This window comes from Porites lutea, chromosome 6 (genome assembly GCF_958299795.1).
Source record: "Porites lutea chromosome 6, jaPorLute2.1, whole genome shotgun sequence".
In the NCBI taxonomy this organism is placed as follows: domain Eukaryota; kingdom Metazoa; phylum Cnidaria; class Anthozoa; order Scleractinia; family Poritidae; genus Porites; species Porites lutea.
Genome location: NC_133206.1, coordinates 2595968 through 2615576, shown reverse-complemented (window position 1 = coordinate 2615576; position 19609 = coordinate 2595968). Strand labels below are relative to the sequence as shown.

General features: G+C 40.2%; 2 protein-coding genes and 1 pseudogene across 2 annotated transcripts; all 3 read right to left on the bottom strand.

Annotated features, from left to right (window-relative positions):
- Positions 1-4004: 4004 nt before the first annotated feature.
- On the bottom strand, positions 4005-6810 carry LOC140940255 (actin, cytoplasmic). The gene is made up of 3 exons (XM_073389156.1): positions 6466-6810; positions 6286-6396; positions 4005-4971 (listed from the first exon to the last, which is right to left on the bottom strand). The coding sequence occupies exons 1-3, from the start codon at positions 6718-6720 to the stop codon at positions 4207-4209; spliced, it is 1131 nt and encodes a 376-aa protein (XP_073245257.1). The 5' UTR covers positions 6721-6810; the 3' UTR covers positions 4005-4206.
- A 2322-nt stretch (positions 6811-9132) lies between these two features.
- On the bottom strand, positions 9133-13425 carry LOC140940256 (actin, cytoplasmic-like). The gene is made up of 3 exons (XM_073389157.1): positions 13147-13425; positions 12712-12822; positions 9133-10213 (listed from the first exon to the last, which is right to left on the bottom strand). Exons 1-3 carry the CDS (start codon positions 13399-13401, stop codon positions 9449-9451), a joined length of 1131 nt encoding a protein of 376 aa, XP_073245258.1. The 5' UTR covers positions 13402-13425; the 3' UTR covers positions 9133-9448.
- Positions 13426-17424: 3999 nt separating this feature from the next.
- On the bottom strand, positions 17425-19475 carry LOC140940258 (actin, cytoplasmic-like; annotated as a pseudogene).
- Positions 19476-19609: the final 134 nt, after the last annotated feature.

Genomic DNA, 19609 nt, shown 5'->3' with positions numbered 1-19609 from the left:
AAGATTTTTCCGTTAAGGTTGCTGCCCTAAGGGGTCCTCAGAGTTCTCTTTGATGTTTGGTGCGGTAAAACTAATGTAAATATATTTTAAAATGTTTTGTGAGGGAAGTTATTTTGATATCAATTTAATAGAAAAAAATAGATAAAAATTCATCATTATTAAGTTACGGGTACTGTAGGAACAGGTAGACTTGCCACAAGTCTACCTTGTAAGTTTCACAGAAGAAAAGCTGTAAAGCGAGTGAAGTGAGCTTGAAAGCTTGAAAATCTCCGGGAACTTATTGAGGACTCTGCATACCAAAAATATGGTAATACCCGCATTATCGTTTTATACCCTGTAGCCCAACACTTTCTTCGCTTTCCCCTAAGAGGTAGCCTGAGAAAACAGCCAACTTTTCACGACGCCACCACTAATATCTTCGCGAAATGACCTCTGAGGAACGAGCACAGAATTTCCATAATGATGACGTTTCTGGGTAGTCCATTGTTTAGCTAATCAGAAGAGATCTGGGCCGGGTTGTTCGAAGCTGGGTTAAGATAACCCAGTGTTAGTGCGGACTTTGAACTCAGATATTAGGGCTTAAAATTCAAATTCAGTTTAATTCTTTTTGCCTACAATTTGATGATTGGATACTCTAAAAAGAATACAGAAAATTATCCGAGAGAGTGCTTTAATAACATGAAAAAGAAAGCCGGGTTAAAATTTAACCCCGGGTTAGTGCTAACCGGCGTTCGAACAACTGGGCCCTGAGATGTAGTAACACGTCAGCAGTATGGAATTTTTGCGCTCGTTCCTCAGACCTCGGGGAAACTATTGGTGACGTCGCGCGCCAAATGTCGGCTGAAATTAAGTATCGGTCAAATCGAAACTACAACATCCCCTCGCCAGGTAACCCCCCGGGCATTTGAAGTTTGGGAAAATTATTGTTGAAATTCTCAACCTCCTGAATCAAAAAATCGTTCAAATATCCCATAATTGGTCCTTTTTAATAATAATAATAATAATAATAATGTTTATTTCTTATATTGCGCAGTCTAGCATGCGATAAAGATATGATCGAGTGCGCATTACAACACTAAAATCTTAAAGTAATAAATGGCTAGTCCAAATAATGATAATAATAACAATAATTTACAATTTTCGGAAAACAATAAAAGTAAAATATGAGTTAATAAAAGAACTAATAAAAAGCTAATTTAAAAAGATGTGTCTTTAGTAAAACTTTAAAAATGTTCAATGATTGACATTGTCTAATTTCTAGAGGGAGTCGATTCCATACTTTGGGCGCAGCATTTTCAAACGCCCTATCCCCGAGTGTCTTTTTTGTTCTATAGGTATTGTCCATTAGGAGTATGCCCCGGTATGATCTCAACTGATACCGCGAGCTCTCTTTGATTTTTATCAAGTCTAAAAGATATTGTGGTGCGACGCCGTAGATACATTTGTGAACTAGCATTGCTATCTTGAATTCTATTCTGTGGGTAACCGGAAGCCAGTGCAGGTTGATCAGGGATGGTGTGATAGGATCATACCTAGATATAGTACATACCAGCCGAGCTGCCGCGTTCTGCAGGCGTTGCAGCCTACCAAGATGAACAGCAGGCGTACCATATAATAGACCGTTACAATAGTCTAATCGTGACATTATAATAGCCTGTACAATGGACTTCCTATTATCATATGATAAATACTTTCTAATACGCCGGATGTTATGTAGATGGTAATAAATATTCTGACATATGCTGTTAATATGTGTGGTCATATTCATGTTTGCATCAAACCAAGCACCCAGGTTTCTAACAGAGTAAACCGCAGAAACCTTTACCTCACCTACTTGCAAGTCACGTATCATAACCTTATTTAACTGTGCGCGTGTACCTATAATAGCAACTCTACCCACCCCGGGGAAATTAATATACATGTATACTATTACACTACTCTTCACGAAGACGAAGCAAAGCTTTTGTAGTTCTTTAAGTTTTAGTTTTGGAAGCAAGGTTCAATGTGACAAGATAGAAGTACCGGATCCCAAGACCCTGAAACTACATGGAAGTAATAATTAATATTTGCCATGCCGGCCTGCGCCAGGATTTCTCCACCTCTTGCAATCACCGAGACATGTCACATGAAATCGAGGCAAGAGGGTTCAAATTCCGAACCGTAGGGGACCCAATTCCTCTCCTTCTAGTAAGGTATGATTTTAAATTCCCTCCCCCTCCGTGCAAGTTAAGTCCCCGGGGGAGGGACTCCGCAAATAAAAGGGGTGGGGATGCTCGTCGTCTCGATTAGGGGTGTAAATTTCGGATTTTGGTCTCAAAACGCCATCATATTAAGCCGTGAAGGTCTCGTTTAGGGTTGCACGTGAAAAAATATAAAAATATGTGTATTGTCTGTGTTTTAATATAATCTCTTTTAGGGGTCAAAAAAAGCTTGAGCTACGCCCGGATCGGTCTCTTTTAGGGGTTTAATTCAAAATTTTCGACAAGCATCCCCATCCTTTTCATATGCGGAGTCCCCTCCCCCGGGGTTAAGTCGTCAAATACCCGGTCTATTGTGCATAATTCGATCGTCATTTTGAGCATAATTTTCACCGCTTTTCTCCAAAACAAAACACTGCAAGCATTATCCGCATTTTTGGTTCTTTTTGCTGCGCAAAAAGATGATTTATAGTGACTGAGTAAGCCAGCGTCACACAGGAAGTGACCCAGGAATATATAATGAAGATTGACCAAGTAGACAAGGATAAGGCTCCTTGTTGAAGAGAATCCGGCCAATTCTAAAGCACAGTTAAAGTTACTGGCTGACAGAAAAGAATAGATTTGTTGTGTAAAAAATTTTAAAAATTGTATTGTAAATTGTGATTTGTTTACCCACGGAGCACTAAGGACTTCATAAGAACTCGTTGAAACGTGTCCGTGCGTTCCAGATCGAATTGGAATTTGAAAGTGTTGGTTTTTAAGGAGAGACGAAAACCGGAGTACCCGGAGAAAAACCTCTCTTAGCAAGGGAGAGAACCAACAACAAACTCAACCCACATATGGCGTCGACGCCAGGATTCGAACCCGGGCCACATTGGTGGGAGGTGAGTGCTCTCACTACTGCGCCACCCTTGCTCCCCCTCAGGTGTTACTACAGCTGTTGCTATTTACTGGTTTTTGGTCCAGAACCAAGTTTTAGCATAAGTGTTGTAGCACCAGTTTCAAAATATTTATGGAAAAAGACTTCAGCAAGCATAATTTCTGCATTTTATGCTTATATCAGCGTATTTTAAAACAACTAGGATAGTTTTGGACATAATATCAGAAAAATAGGGGCACCACTTGTGGCTGATTGTGCTACTTTCAGGAACGCACTTTTATCAAAGCCTACTTTTTTGGAAACCAACGATGGTCTGTGTTGTGTGACACTGCCTTACTACTGACAGCTTCCGTATACAACATGCTATAACATTGTGAAAGACCGTAGATTACGAAGTAAAATTGCTTTTTCAAAACAAATCTCTGATGATCATTTCCTTCAAAGCCGGTTATTTGGCGTGATAAACAAATTAACGGCTGAGTTGAGCACTATGTTGGTTGCAAAACACAGCTTCAACAGTGAAACAACGCCCAAAACCAAGGTTTTAATAAGACAGGAAAAGCGATTGTAAAACCTGCTAAATAAACTTTAAAGAATTTTAAACTCGGGAGTCTAATTACACATTAATGTTATTTTTATGGCTTTGTTTTATCACAGGCAAATCCCGAGCTGAATGGTAATATTCTGCAACCAGAGAAACTAGAGAGTTTTAAAAATGAACAAACCTTGGAAAAAGATGATTCAAAGTTGGGAACAGCATCTGTCAGTTTCCAACCTAAAACAACGTAACCGCTAAAAATTATGCTGAGCCGCTCTTTTACCCGAAAAAGGAAAAGATGATGAAGATAGAGGTGAAGTTGAAACAGTACCCAAGCCAAGTCCCCATATCATACTTGTGGAAGTCATGATCAAGCAATCAGCCAATATTATTTATGTAAACAAAATCTTTATTAGGAACAGTACCACATCTACAAAAATAGAATAAGGCTCAAAGATGCAGAACGAATAAATGAAAGTGTTCTCTTCTTAAGCTCTGTTTTTTAAACAGCGGCTATTATATATTTATACTTTTGTCGTTTTGTTATTTAATCTCCCCAAAGGGAGGAAAAAGTTCTATTTCAGTGATGCTTAGAAGCATTTGCGGTGGACAATTGATGGACCAGATTCATCGTATTCTTGTTTGGAGATCCACATCTGTTGGAAGGTGGACAGAGAGGCCAAGATCGATCCTCCAATCCATACAGAGTATTTACGCTCAGGGGGAGCAATGATCTTGATCTTCATTGTGGGCGGGGCTAGAGCAGTTATTTCCTTCTGCATTCTGTCAGCGATTCCTGGGAACATGGTGGAGCCACCAGACAACACTGTGTTAGCGTACAGATCCTTACGGATGTCCACATCACACTTCATGATCGAGTTATATGTGGTCTCGTGGATGCCGGCAGATTCCATTCCAAGGAATGAAGGCTGGAACATGGCTTCAGGACATCTGAATCTCTCGTTTCCAATGGTGATGACCTGTCCATCAGGAAGCTCGTAGCTCTTCTCCAAACTGGAACTTGATGCGGCAGTTTGCATTTCTTGTTCGAAGTCCAAGGCAACATAGCACAGCTTTTCTTTGATGTCACGCACGATCTCACGCTCGGCAGTTGTGGTGAAGGAGTAGCCACGCTCGGTCAGAATCTTCATCAGGTAGTCGGTCAAGTCTCTGCCGGCCAAGTCGAGACGAAGGATAGCATGGGGAAGAGCGTAACCCTCGTAGATGGGAACTGTGTGACTCACACCATCACCGCTGTCAAATACGATTCCAGTTGTTCGACCAGAAGCGTAAAGAGACAACACTGCTTGGATTGCGACGTACATAGCTGGTGAATTGAAGGTCTCGAACATGATCTGTTGGAAAGGAAATTAACTCTTTAGAGAAAATTTATATAAATCTTTTCTACTATAAATTAAAATATTATTGAATGTTGAGGTCCAGTGATCATCTTCAAATCACGTACAAGAAAAAAACTAATTAAATGTAATAGTCGCTTTGCGGGAGACGGGTACTGAGGTGGTAAAAATGTATCCAGAAATCTACAAAATTATCCATGCCTCCGTCTGAATATACAATTTCTACAGAAGACTGAGTACACAAATACAAGAAAAAATTTTCTGATCGTCAAATGCTAATTTGAATATGACTATATTGGAGATTCCACAGAATTAACACAGAAGAAGTCAAAGGGACGAAGAGTTTGATAATAAAAGTCCAGTGTCTTAAAGAATGACAATTGACCATGAATTCTATATACAGACAAAACAAAAACCTCTAAAATAATTTACGGAACTTTAGCACTATCAAAATCTTCGTGTTACGTAACATGACACTTAGCTGACGACGATAAAAGCAAACTAGAAGCTATTAAAAGTCAATTCAAGAATTTTCGGCAAAATTCCGCGCCCTAATTGTAGTGTCAGGTGATTAAAACTACACATTTGTAACTAAAGAGACAGTCGTGTTTTGCATATTAATCGATCAGGCTTGTATTAGAAATTCTGACCAATCACTGGACTTCTTTACCAAATATGGGCATGAGACAAGACTGGAAAGCTTCCGAAACTATAAGCGCAAGTCATTTTCTTCCTAAAAAAATTTCCAAATCTAGGTTCAATTTTTATTTTGTAAACACGATTCACTGCGGGTTGCACGGAGCTCATTGCTATTTTTTGTCCTCTTTCTTTCAAATAATCCTTGCGCTCGTGCTGTCTTTTTTAAAACAGTCGATTAAGTACTTACATTGACTTGCAAATTTCTCGGCGGCCGACCAACATACAATATTTCACGGTGAAATTTATTTTATTATAGAATTCATCTCTACTAAACTTTATCTTCTGTCGAAAGCAAAATATTAACTGAAGGTGAATTCTTTCCAATATATTTCTTTTACCTAGATTGTTTCGTCTTAATTCTCTAGACAATTATTAAAAGTTTCGTAAGAATTTTAGCTGAGATTTTAAAAACATCTCGACAGATTGACAGCACCCAGTGACTCGACTTTACTCCAACTGCATAAATGACATTTATTCGCGAGTTGAGGACTGAACATTTTTTCATTCTTTTTTGGGAATATCTTCAAAGCGACCACTCCCTCTTTTAACTCATCTGTAGCGACTTGCAAGATTATTTTTAAATGGAAGGCCTATTTAGCAAGTAGAATTTACCTGTGTCATTTTCTCTCTGTTGGCTTTAGGATTGAGAGGAGCTTCTGTCAGCAGAACTGGGTGTTCCTCGGGAGCTACACGCAGCTCGTTGTAGAAGGTGTGATGCCAGATCTAAAATAAGGAAAATTCATCGTGAGTCGACCGCTCAACTTGATATTTCCAACATTCAAGAATATTTACCTTTTCCATGTCATCCCAGTTTGTTACAATGCCGTGTTCGATGGGATATTTGAGAGTCAGAATACCTCTCTTGCTCTGAGCTTCGTCGCCGACGTACGAGTCTTTCTGACCCATACCAACCATCACACCCTGATGCCTTGGACGGCCAACTATGGAGGGAAACACTGCACGAGGAGCATCGTCTCCGGCGAAACCGGCCTTGCACATACCGGAGCCATTGTCCACAACCAAGGCAGCAACGTCTTCATCGGCCATTTCGTTGGAATTATTGGAAGCAGAAATTAACTACAGACCTATGCGAATTGTTACTTTGCGTCTTACAGCACTGTTCGAAATATGATCAACTTCTACGGAGGTGCAAGATTTATTGCTGCCGGTGCTTTCATCTGATTGGCTCAAATCGCCCACGCGAACAATAATGCAAATGCAGCAACAAGCCCCTCTTGTATTTGAAGAAATAACGCAATCCAACGTTTATCATTCCTTTTCATAGACAGCGAATAATTTGGCCAAATTTGGTAAAAGTTACAATGAAAGATCATTCCTGCATTTTCGTCAGCACGTCTAAACTGTTTCGTCATATTTTTTTGCAAAAACTTTGCGGTAAATTGTAAGTGAAAATATTTAAAGATGCAAATTCTTCTTTAAATCATTGAAAAAAAAATATCAACAAATCTGCGCTTGACTGCTCTTCCTATAAACGATCTTGTTCCCGTTTCATTTGGGACGCAAAACGTTTCTTGTTAAAACTGTTATGATAAATGGAAATCACCGACTTTCTTTTATTACCTGAATCTCTGTCAATCAGTACAGTGCAGTTGATTTGCATTTTAGCTTGTTATGTTGTTTAAATTAAACTATTAAACATGGCAGAGATTTATAATATATCAGTTTATTAGTCACAATAAATAATGTTCAAGTAGTTGTTAAATCTAAGTTTAGGTCAGTATTAAACAGATCGTCGAATGGTTTGGCCCAGCTAGTTATCAGAAGAGTTTTTCATCGACTAATACACCAACGTATATTAACCTACACGTTTTTGTCGAAAATATTGTAAACCAAAGAATTTGCAGTATTGTAACGATGGATCATCCAATATAGGGATTGATTTCCTGTCAGTGTTAAACAACGAAGCTGAGTGTTCCTTGTGCGGAACTGCCTTACGCCGGCTCCAGCTCCGCTACTATGCTTCGCTACACATCAGACCCGGTCTTTGGTCAGCTTTGTCTTTAATTTTTAAACAACACTTAAATTTTAATTACCAAATTTGGCATTCTTTTGTTGTTTGCAAACGGACAACTTGTTTCTTTTGCGAGTTCATCGCCCTTAGAATTATAACATCTTTAAGTGAGATGGGCTTTTTCATGGGCATAATGATACTGATATTTCGTTTATCGTCCAAATATTGAATATCCATGTTTTTGCCGTACAAAATGAAACTCAGTGCAAGTTCATGGTGGAAAATTTTATTCTCAATGTTCTGACGTCACTTCCACCGAGACGTGACATTATATTGCGAAACAAACAATATTCATATTCTATCTTTAATCCACTGCGCTTGCCGAACATCATGACCTTTTTTGGTAACGAGTTGTGGGACTTGGTGCGTTCAAACCTAGATACAATTCATACAAATAGGCAGGTAGCAACATCATCAGTCCTGCCTTTTAAATTTTGAATTATATCATCAGTGAACATATCACGTATTGGAGACAATATCCTTGTTGAGGATTGCTGAATCCCTTTAAACACAATATATTAATAAATAGATGCGACCTTTTGATAGCGCAGATTGTTGAGTGGTGATACAATTTCATGCTTGACCATTCGCGTTCGTGAGACTCTTTCAACGATCGATGGTGCACGGAAAAGCGTACTCAGGAAGGGTCTGGGGAGGGGTTGGGTTGTGGTACGGTACAAGGGGTACGTGATTTCCCTTATTTGAAGCTCGGGATTCGGGATTTTAAAATAAAACAAGAGCGAGATTCGGGATTGAAAGTATGTGCGGGAGGTGTGATGCCAAAAATAACCCTCGGGATTACGGGATTGCACGAAATTATGGGTCAGGATTACAAGATTAAAGAATCCCATTGGGGAACCTCTGTGCCGCCAAGGCAAAGATTACTCATTTTTCGCTACCCGGCCGTAACCACACAAAAAAACATACCTTGTTCAAGACGCTGAATAGTGAAAACGTATACCCAGTAAGACTCAAGACTCTGAAAACCATACCCTGTTGAGCGGCACATACCTGATAAGAGAGTGCCCCCGCCCCCCCGGGTATGTTTACATCAGTGAGCAGGGCGAGGAGCTGCAGTGCGAACGACTCAAAACGCTTGTAAGTCTGAATTATAACAGTGATATTGTAATTTTCTATACCTAAAGAGTGTGATCTTTTATTTCATCATTTTTCATCAAATACGATAGGTTCTAAACGTAGCAGAAGTAATGCCAGCTTTTCATACAGCTGCCTCTCTCATAAGTGATATCCGAGGGACCTACGGCCTTCGAGAAGCCTCTTCAGACCTTACGAGATAGTCACCTAAAATTATGAGAGATTATACATGTGCAACCTTCAGTTGAACCATTTTTCGGAATTAAGAAAATGTATGAGCGGCAGTTGTATATACTTGTCTTAGTTTTTTTTCTTTGAAAGGTGCAATGGTGTGAAAATCTGGGAAGAACGCACTTTTGTAACCCACTAGAAAGTCATGGAAAAAAAAATTTTAATCAGTTCTAACTTTGTATTACTGAATCCAAAGACATAGGGAGTGGGGATCTTTGCAATTATCTTAACAATCAGTGCCTTGAGTTGTAACAGGCTGTGAGTGATCAGTAAATAAGAGAGATTTCAACTGCATTGGCTGTTATCAATCCTTCAATCCTGGCAGAACTTTTATAATGAAATAAATGGAGAGAGAGAGAAAAAAAGTTCAAAGTTCAAGTTTAAGTGGGTCGAATTAGCAGAGGACAGTCATAGAATTTAGAAGCATTTGCGGTGAACAATGGAAGGGCCAGTTTCATCGAATTCCCGTTTGGAGATCCACATCTGTTGAAAGGTGGACAGCGAGGCCAAGATCGATCCTCCAATCCATACAGAGTATTTACGCTCAGGAGGAGCAATGATCTTGATCTTCATTGTGGGCGGGGCCAGAGCAGTTATTTCCTTCTGCATTCTGTCAGCGATCCCTGGAAACATAGAGGTTCCACCAGACAACACTGTGTTAGCGTACAGATCCTTACGGATGTCCACATCACACTTCATGATCGAGTTGTATGTGGTCTCGTGGATGCCTGCAGATTCCATTCCTAGGAAGGAAGGCTGGTACAATGACTCGGGAGCTCTGAATCTCTCGTTTCCGATGGTGATGACTTGTCCATCAGGGAGCTCGTAGCTCTTCTCTAAGCTGGAGCTTGATGTTGCAGTTTTCATTTCATATTCGTAGTCTAGGGGAATATAGCACAGTTTCTCTTTGATGTCACGCACGATCTCACGTTCGGCAGTGGTGGTGAAGGAGTAGCCACGCTCTTTCAGAATCTTCATGAGGTAGTCGGTCAAGTCCCTGCCGGCCAAGTCGAGACGAATGATGGCATGAGGAAGAGCATAACCCTCGTAGATGGGAACCGTGTGCGTTACACCATCACCGCTGTCCAACACGATTCCAGTTGTTCGACCAGAAGCGTACAGAGACAGCACAGCTTGGATAGCGACATAAAATGCTGGTGTGTTGAATGTTTCGAACATGATCTAGATGAAAAGAGAAAAGTTCCTGTCATGAGAAAATTGAACTAGGCCTTTAAACAGGTGCGCTGTGATTCTGGCACCTTTAATTTCACATTTTACCAACAGAGATCGGTTGGGGTAGCTACTTCACTCGCTCACTACAGAGAGATCTGATTTTCGAACCAATGAAGTAGGTGTGATAACAACCTACCGTTAAGCTTGCTCTGTTACAAAATAGGTAACTCAACAATGTCAGTACCTGCTTTGCTTGTTATCACAGGGTGACATACACAACGAATGCTTTCTTCGAAGAAGCAAATATTGTCTAAATATCTATGTAAACATTTCCACTCATCTCGGAATTTCTCTGCTTAGCAACTTCATGAATCAGTACTATTTCCGGAGGTTGGTTTCAGTTTACTTCTCTTTGTCTCCCCCAGATTTGGCTATTATGTCAGAGCCCAAGTGCCAGGGGGTTATCCAACTTATACTTATTGCTCCCGCAGGGTTCCGGCCTCTGGGCCGGAACCCGAGGAGGCACCCTAATGTCCCCCGCGTAAAGAAGAAGTATCGTATCGTATTACTGTTAGTATGCGAAGCTTTCCCGAGTTGATGAAACTAGGCGCGTACGGTGGTCCCGGTTAATTTTGAGCATGTGCGCCTGGCTCAGCAACCGCGCAAACTGGGTTTGTCAACGAGTCGCACTCGCCGAATTGTGTCGCACACAAGCACAACAAGTGGCTCCAAATCCTCGGTCAGGAAGATTTTCCACCGAAACTCCTCTAGAGCGAGAACGCCGACTTCAAATTCAGCGTGAACAACGAAGGAGAAGACGTCAACAAGAAACCGTGGAGTAGAAAGAACATCGATGAGCACAGCGAAGGCAACGCCGACAACAACAGACAGAGGAACACGAGATTGGAATCAAAGGAATTATGATCGTTTTACACTGTCGAAAACCCAGATTTCTTAGTTTGCCGGTTTCCCCGCAGATATATAGATCAAAGTCTGCTAAGTTTCAGCTCCGTATTACGGCCCGAATAATAATAATAATTTTCAGGCGAACTGCACAGGGCCATATTAATTTTGTTCTTTGTTTTTGTCTTTTTCTAAATGCGTTCGGCGAAATAATGCTTAATCTGCTTTTCAATACACTGTTAACAATAACACTACATAATACGCAAAAAAGAAGAAGAAGAAAAGAAAGAACAACGTATGGACCTTTAACACGATATTCGCGGTTGGTCACCTGTCCAGTTCGTAACCCCGACCGACAGGGCTTAACTTGAGGGCCGTTAGCAAACCGAGTTTCGCGAAAGGTGCTAACGTGAAATAACCGGGTTTTGTTCTATATTAAGGTATTCAGGGTTTAATAAACAGTGGTCCATGTGTTTTTAGGGTTAGTTTATTGCGAAATCCCGATTATTTTATTTGATACAAGGACATGCCAGAAAAAATGAACTGGGAAATATCTCAAAGGTGAGAAACTTGAAACAGTGGTCCATGTTTTTGTAGGGTTAGTTTATTGCGAAATCATTTATATCAGTTGCGTTCGACGTTGCATTCAAGAATGTCAGACTCGAAGCCAAAGCATCCGTTCGACACATTAGTTATAGGAAATTTAGTAGATAAATAGATAATTTAAGATGGTTTTGCTGTTTAACACGCGTTCTATTACATTTGCAGTGTTGGTTGAACTCATTATGAGATGTATAAAAAACAATTGTCCATCCTAGGCATGTCATGTATGAGGATTTTCATTAACCCAGGAAACAAGGTGTAATAATTGAGAAAACACAAAAGAGAACAAAAGAATTACACTCAGAAACTCTAATACGAAAACTGCATTTCAAAAGTTCATGGCAAATACATGGACAACCACAAGGAGGACTTCTTCATCCGGGTTTTAAAACGTCGGGGGGCAGATTTAGTGATAACTATAACTAGTAACTTTATTATTCATGTTTTAAATTAATCGTATCCATTTTTTGCTCTAAATGTTTTCAGTTCCGTTTCGGCAACAAATTGAGATATAAAAGCGTTTCCGATTCCACTTTTCAACATGCTGGCCGGCTACTGGATCAATGTAAAATTGGTACAGACTGAATTTTTTGTTTTTCAAATGGCTGTAATTGAACTTCGCGTCGGGCAAGTCCTGATATGGTTTTAAATTGTACCGCTCTCTCGTCCGATTAAAAAACTAGCTATGCGTATGACTTCGGACGGTCTTTTGATTTTAAAAAGCTAGGACTGAAAGTTTTGAAACTCGAATCAAATTATTAGTTGAATATTTCAAGATTCAACTAACTTGTTCGTCACGTTTGCGATGGCTTGTGACAAAAACAAGTGATGCTCTAAAAATATTAGGAATACTTCATAATGAACAAACTTAATTTTCATGCCTTTATACCAGAATGTCTTTTTGTTCTTGAAAAAAAAAAGGTGCTTTCTCGCCTAAGGTTCTAAATTATGAAATTAGCAACAAATATAAAGTATAACTTAGTTCTAGTTTTTTATATTACCGTTGTCATCTTTTCCCTGTTGGCTTTTGGGTTGAGAGGAGCTTCTGTCAGCAGAACTGGGTGTTCCTCTGGAGCTATGCGTAATTCATTATAAAAGGTGTGATGCCAGATCTAAAAAAGTAAAAGAAGAGATCATTTTACTTTGAATTAGTTTATTTTAGTTAAAAACTCTTTTACATGCTAACTGAAACTTTTTGCTGCTTCGTATGCTGAAATAGGAACAAGAACTGGGTCAGGCAAGTCCTTCACTGGATCAGTTTAGGCTTTAATTAATGTGAATCCATATGTAAAATGTCAAACCTGTTTTTCTCACCTTCTGGCTTCCCTTGAATCTTTTTTATTTCTTAGTTCGTTAATCATATAAATTGCTTTATAAATGTAATTTTGATTCAATTTCTTTATGCCAGCTGGAAAATCGCCTTAAAGGGGTTTTACCTTTTCCATGTCATCCCAGTTTGTTACAATGCCGTGTTCGATGGGATATTTGAGAGTCAGAATACCTCTCTTGCTCTGAGCTTCGTCGCCAACGTAGGAGTCTTTCTGACCCATACCAACCATCACACCCTGATGTCTTGGACGGCCAACGATGGAAGGAAACACTGCACGAGGAGCATCGTCTCCGGCGAAACCGGCCTTGCACATACCGGAACCATTGTCTATAACCAAAGCAGCAATGTCTTCATCGGCCATTTTTTGACTTAAACTGACTCTCGTCTTTACTCAACTGGATTAGACAGCAAGAATCGGCTATGAAAGTCCTAGTAACCTGATTGAGAAACCTGCAGTGACTCAAAATGTTCTAGCATCGTCTTATAAAGCTTAAAAACTAGCTGAAAATCCCCAGTTGGTCTTGAGATCACGTGAGGTAGCACCGCGCTCGAGCAATCATTTCTTCACAGTAATTACTATATTATTTGCTTATGGCTCGTTCGGAGAATTTCCAAGCACATGTTCCTAACTGATACATTCATCTCTTCTCCTCACCATCTTGGTTGATGATAAGTTGATATCGAGGAGAGAAAAACGCTCTGACATGTTTTGCAAAAACTCTGTTGGTTACTGAGCCCGCAGTGGGATTCCACTATCGTGCGTTTTCATTAAAGTTATTGAATGACTGTTTAAGCGTTTTTTAACCCTGGATTACAGAGTTGATCCCCTTTCCCGAGTCTAATAAAACTATCGGACTTGATTTTCAGTTCATGTCTCTTAAAAATTCTTTTTTTAATTGCTGGAGTTAAATAGATTCTAATATTTTTCGTAGGAGAAGTAATCAGCATGAACACCTACAATCAACATCTTTATTGTTGTCAGAATGCTTCAATTTACCATCATTTTATAGCCATATTTGGTTATGAAATAAAGGAGCCCAAAGACGTTTTGTTGAGAGAGTTTAATCACAATGAAAACAAGCTGCTGCAGAATAAATTTTCACTGTGACCTTTTAAGGTTATTTACTGAGTTTTTCACTTCTATATCTGTTTACTTGGAGAACTTTGGTGATAACCATGATTGTCACAGTGTCATTTGTTTTATATTTCAAGCTTGATTTTTCATCACAGTATTTTCTAGCTATGACTAGAGTATTTCAAAATTTAACCCACTCTTTCCTTGTCCGCATTATTTAGTGGTTTGACTTACTCTGCTTCAGTTCTTTTATTACATAAAATCTTTCTCTTTATTTTATCTGACAATTTTCGCAATTTTCTGACTTTCGCGTACGTAGATCGAAGTCGTGCTAAAATAGTTGTAGGCTTAGTTGTCACGTGGATAAATCTGTGGACCGAGAATTCACGAGATCGTGGATTGCAGGACACTTGGGTACGGACTCGGAGAATCTGAGCGGAGCATGACCAACGCAAACCAAAAACTCTCCAGTTCAAATTTCTCAAGGTCCCAGGAGCCATTTCTTAGTCTTTAATTGTCATTGTCCCGGTAGTAAGTAAATCTAAACTAACACAAACTTAAGTGTTTAAGGCATAAGTATTTATTCGTTTGCAAACTTATATTATCTACCCCGAAGGCTGTTCATAATATTAAAAAAATATATATCAGTTAGGATCGTTTAAGCCAGTGTGGACATCAAGCCAGAAAAAATGCCCGGATTTTTTTGGATTATCAACTTACAGCCGATCTACGGCCCAGCTAATTGGATGTTTTTTAGATTCAGAGTCAGCCTACAGCCTGTGGATATTTTTCCCCCATTTTTTTGTACAGAACAATTAGGAGATCAGTCACCTGAAGATTAGGCAAAACGATAACAAAGCACAACAATCAACCTCTGATTATTTGGATGAGGTTGGGTATGACAGCGAGTCAGAATTATCTAAGCCCGGCATATATTCACTGTATATTTCAAACCATCAGCCTTGATAATTCGTGCTATTATGCGAAAACCGAATCCAATAATTGTTTTATTAGGCATATACACATGACCTCATGCCATTACAACTGCAAAAAAGAAAACACTAAAGAAAGTTTTCATTACAATCTAATACATTTACTTTTCGAGATCTGGTTTTCTAAAATGCGTTTTGAAACGTGTTTCACACAAGGAAAATTGTTATTCTAACTGCGAAGGTGAATGGCAACTCGTTAAGCGGTCTCGTAGGAAACCGTCATCCGGATGACCGTTTCAGCTTTGCAATCTCAAAACCATTATTGTCCATTGCAAGTGTATGTATCGTCACTTCTTCATGCATAAAAAGTACTGTCTGTAGGGCTGACACAGCGAAGCTAATATGGACCTTACGAAACTACGACAGCGACGGCAAGGAGAACGTCAAAAAAGCAATAGGTTTAATGAGCAAAACAACAACACTGCACGTGCATCACGCTTTTTTGTACATTTCTTTGCTAGTCCCTGCACAACTACGACGTGAAATGGCCAAATTTTAAGTTTACTTGAGAATTCTACCATCTCTGACTCAATTCGGGCGCGGTCGGTCCCCTCTCGTCAGCTCCAACCAAAATTCCCTTCTTTTAAGTAACAGGGCGAATTGGGATAATCGCGAAAACGTTTAAAAGGATGCTAAGTCTATTTTTCAGTGACGTTTTCATGGACGTCTAGGTCGGATTATAAGGTCCCTAATGCCAGTATGCCTGCAGCTGATGAAAGGTGAGATCGTGAAAGAAATGCATAATCATGATTCATTTTAATCGTACTGATTACCTTTAAATATTTCTTCTATATCGAATTACTGGCCAAAACTGACATATTTTATGGGGTGGAAGGGGATTATCTTTCTCGGATACCACGCTGGCCTTCTCAGACCGCGTTGTCTTGAAGAAAAGTTGTCCCGGCTAAGAGGATCACCCTCCTAGCCGAGTCAACTTGTTAAGCGAGCGCTTACATGAGAAAAAAGTTGACCTCTTTGCTCAAGCCAAGAGCTGCTGAGAACAGTTCTCGCGCATGTTCTGATGCCGGTCTCGCCTTGACCGAGTTGACCCAGTTGGGCGAGACAAAGTATGGAGAAAAGTTGGCCCAGCAAGGAGGGTAACCCGGCTAGGAGGGTAACCCGGCTAGGAGGGTAACCCGGCTGGGAGGGTGACCCGGCTGGGCGGGTAACCCGGCTAGGAGGGTAACCCGGCTAGGAGGGTAACCCGGCTAGGAGGGTAACCCGGCTGGGCGGGTAACCTTCCTAGCCGAGCCAAACTTTTCTTTCTCGTGTAAAGGGTTCGCCAAGTTTTGTAAGAAAATCCAGGGTAGCACAGGTAGGTGAGCAACTCTTTAACTGGTCCTGGGCCGAAACGAGTCTACTCCATATAAGCGGGGTCAAGGTCTGTACGAGAATTCACTAAGGTTTTATTAGTGAGAACGTGAGGGCGTGAACTTCATCAACAGACTGTATGGTAAATCATCTATTAAGAACCTATTTTGAAAGAACCAACCGAGAGAATTATTCTGAGTATGATTGGAAAGGTGGTTAGATCATAGAGAGTGACACTGATTATTCAATTTAGCGAAACGTATAGGCGGTGTTAAAAGGACAGGGAAATGTTTTCGATAAAGTATTGATAAACTGTTCACAGTCCCCTAATTTGCCATAGGATCACTGAGCGAGCGGCCGCATCTTACGTAGATTTGATATGGATCCCCAGGCTAGTCCACAAGGCACTCGAAACCAAGATGGCCGCCTGTAAGGGTGTATTAAAGCGCTTAATCTCGCGATCTTGCGGAAAAATAGGGGACTGCATGTAAACAGTTTAGAGAAATGACGGTGTGGCGTGAAGAATTGGTGACGTTATACAGTACGTATTGTACCGAAACTATCACTCTGTGACACTATGCGTTTGTTAATTCAGTTATGATAGAAAAGGTGAGGGAAGGGAGGAAGTGAGTCTAAAAAGGAAAAGAAAAGGACTGAATGCTTTTTTTTCTGTAAAGAGAACAGTTAAAAGTACAAATGGAAAGAGGATTTTCAGTACTGAGTTGCCTTTTGGTAGGATCGGACAAGCAGTGTATTTTCCTTGGCTACTATTTAATTACGCATAAATTAATATAAACAGCTGTGTATTTGTACAACAACTTCTTATTGCCTGGTATAAGCAGAAAAAATCTAGTACTAAAATCAGTACTACATAATCGAAAATTAAATGATAAAATTCACGTTCAGGTAACTAAACTACAAAACAACGAAGGCACAAGTAAAAAATTATAGCAGATCTCAGGAATATGAAACAAAAACAGCTTTTTTTCAATTCGACATGACCTTTACAGTTAAGAAAAAGTTAAAAGCATTTACGGTGAACAATGGAAGACCCAGTTTCTTCGTATTCCTGTTTAGAGATCCACATCTGTTGAAAGGTGGACAGCGAGGCCAAGATCGATCCTCCAATCCATACAGAGTATTTACGCTCAGGAGGAGCAATGATCTTGATCTTCATTGTGGGCGGGGCCAGAGCAGTTATTTCTTTCTGCATTCTGTCAGCGATTCCTGGGAACATGGTGGAGCCACCAGACAACACTGTGTTAGCGTACAGATCCTTACGGATGTCCACATCACACTTCATGATCGAGTTGTACGTGGTCTCGTGGATGCCTGCAGATTCCATTCCAAGGAGGGAGAGTTGGAACATGGATTCACAACATCTGAATCTCTCGTTGGCGATTCTGATGACCTGCCCATCAGGAAGCTCGTAGCTCTTCTCCAAGCTGGAACTGGATGCAGCGGTAGCCATTTCTCCTTCGAAATCCAGAGCAACATAAATCAGTTTCTCTTTGATGTCACGCACGATCTCTCTTTCGGCAGTGGTGGTAAAGGAGTAGCCACGCTCGGTCAGAATCTTCATCAGGTAGTCGGTCAAGTCTCTGCCGGCCAAATCGAGACGAATGATAGCATGGGGAAGAGCGTAACCCTCGTAGATCGGAACTGTGTGCGTTACACCATCACCGCTGTCCATGACAATTCCCGTGGTCCTCCCGGAAGCGTACAGAGACAGCACAGCTTGGATGGCGACGTACATGGCTGGTGTGTTGAAGGTTTCGAACATGATCTGTTGGAAAGGGAAATACAAACAAATGGAATATTTCATTGATAGAGAAACTTTCGCATGACTGTAAAATGAAAGCCAGGGCCAACAAAAAGTATTTTTGAACATCCTTATATGGAAGATCAGACGTATATGAGGAATGTACCACACAGTTTGTCCACAGAGTCTAAGTTATAAAATACGCGCTGTGACAAAGCAGCATTTTTTTGCCGTTTACAATGTGGCAGCCTTAGCATACCCTGATCATAATGCCAATTCTTGATCGAAATCTGTATTTTTTTCTTGGAAATTGAAGTTTTTAATTTTCGTTCTTTAGGATAATTTTTAATCTTCTTTCTAATTTATTGTTTACTTACAGGATCTTACTAAACTATACTTCTGCGATGTGCTAACTGTTAAACAGCGTTGTTTTCACAATCAAGATCAATCCGTTTTCTCACTTTGAATAAGTTGTTTGGAAAAAACTTGACTCTGACCAACCGAAGTATTTTTTGCCATATAAGGAATGCAACAAATCGCTCCCCGAAAAGTGTTTTGTTTACTTAAAACAATACATTGCTGCTAAGGTCCTCTTTATTGCTCTAGAAATTAAATAAACCTTAACTTTTCCATGCGATAAGATTTCTTTTTACACGCGCACTTGAATCAACACTTTTTCTCATCATTAATAAAAAGTCACTATAAAAGTTTATAACTTAGTTTACGCGCAAATACCGGTTCTTAATAATAGCGAACACAAATTTGGAACATGCTTCATTTTAAAATGGTAGATTCACAAGCAAGTTGAACAGAGCTCAACTGCTTAGTTTCCCACTGAGACTGAAATACCTGGGTCATTTTTTCTCTGTTGGCTTTTGGGTTGAGAGGAGCTTCTGTTAGCAGAACTGGGTGTTCCTCGGGAGCTACACGCAGCTCGTTGTAGAAGGTGTGATGCCAGATCTGAAAATTAGATGGCCAATTAATTTGAAAAGGAAATGCTTATATATACTGTTTAATTTTCCTTCCCCCTTTAAACCGTACCTTTTCCATGTCATCCCAGTTTGTTACAATGCCGTGTTCGATTGGATATTTGAGAGTCAGTATACCTCTCTTGCTCTGAGCTTCGTCGCCAACGTACGAGTCTTTCTGACCCATACCAACCATCACACCCTGATGCCTTGGACGGCCAACGATGGAGGGAAACACTGCACGAGGAGCATCGTCTCCGGCGAAACCGGCCTTGCACATACCGGAGCCATTGTCCACAACCAGTTGGCAATGTCATCGTCAGTCATATTGAGAAGAAAATCTGAACGCTACAAGCCCTGATGATGCCCACTTTTTAGCTTGATTTGGCCAATCGTTGTTGGCGGCTCAGCTTTATGCAACTGGGATGAGTAGGAAGCTCTCGCGTCGCTTTATGGAGATG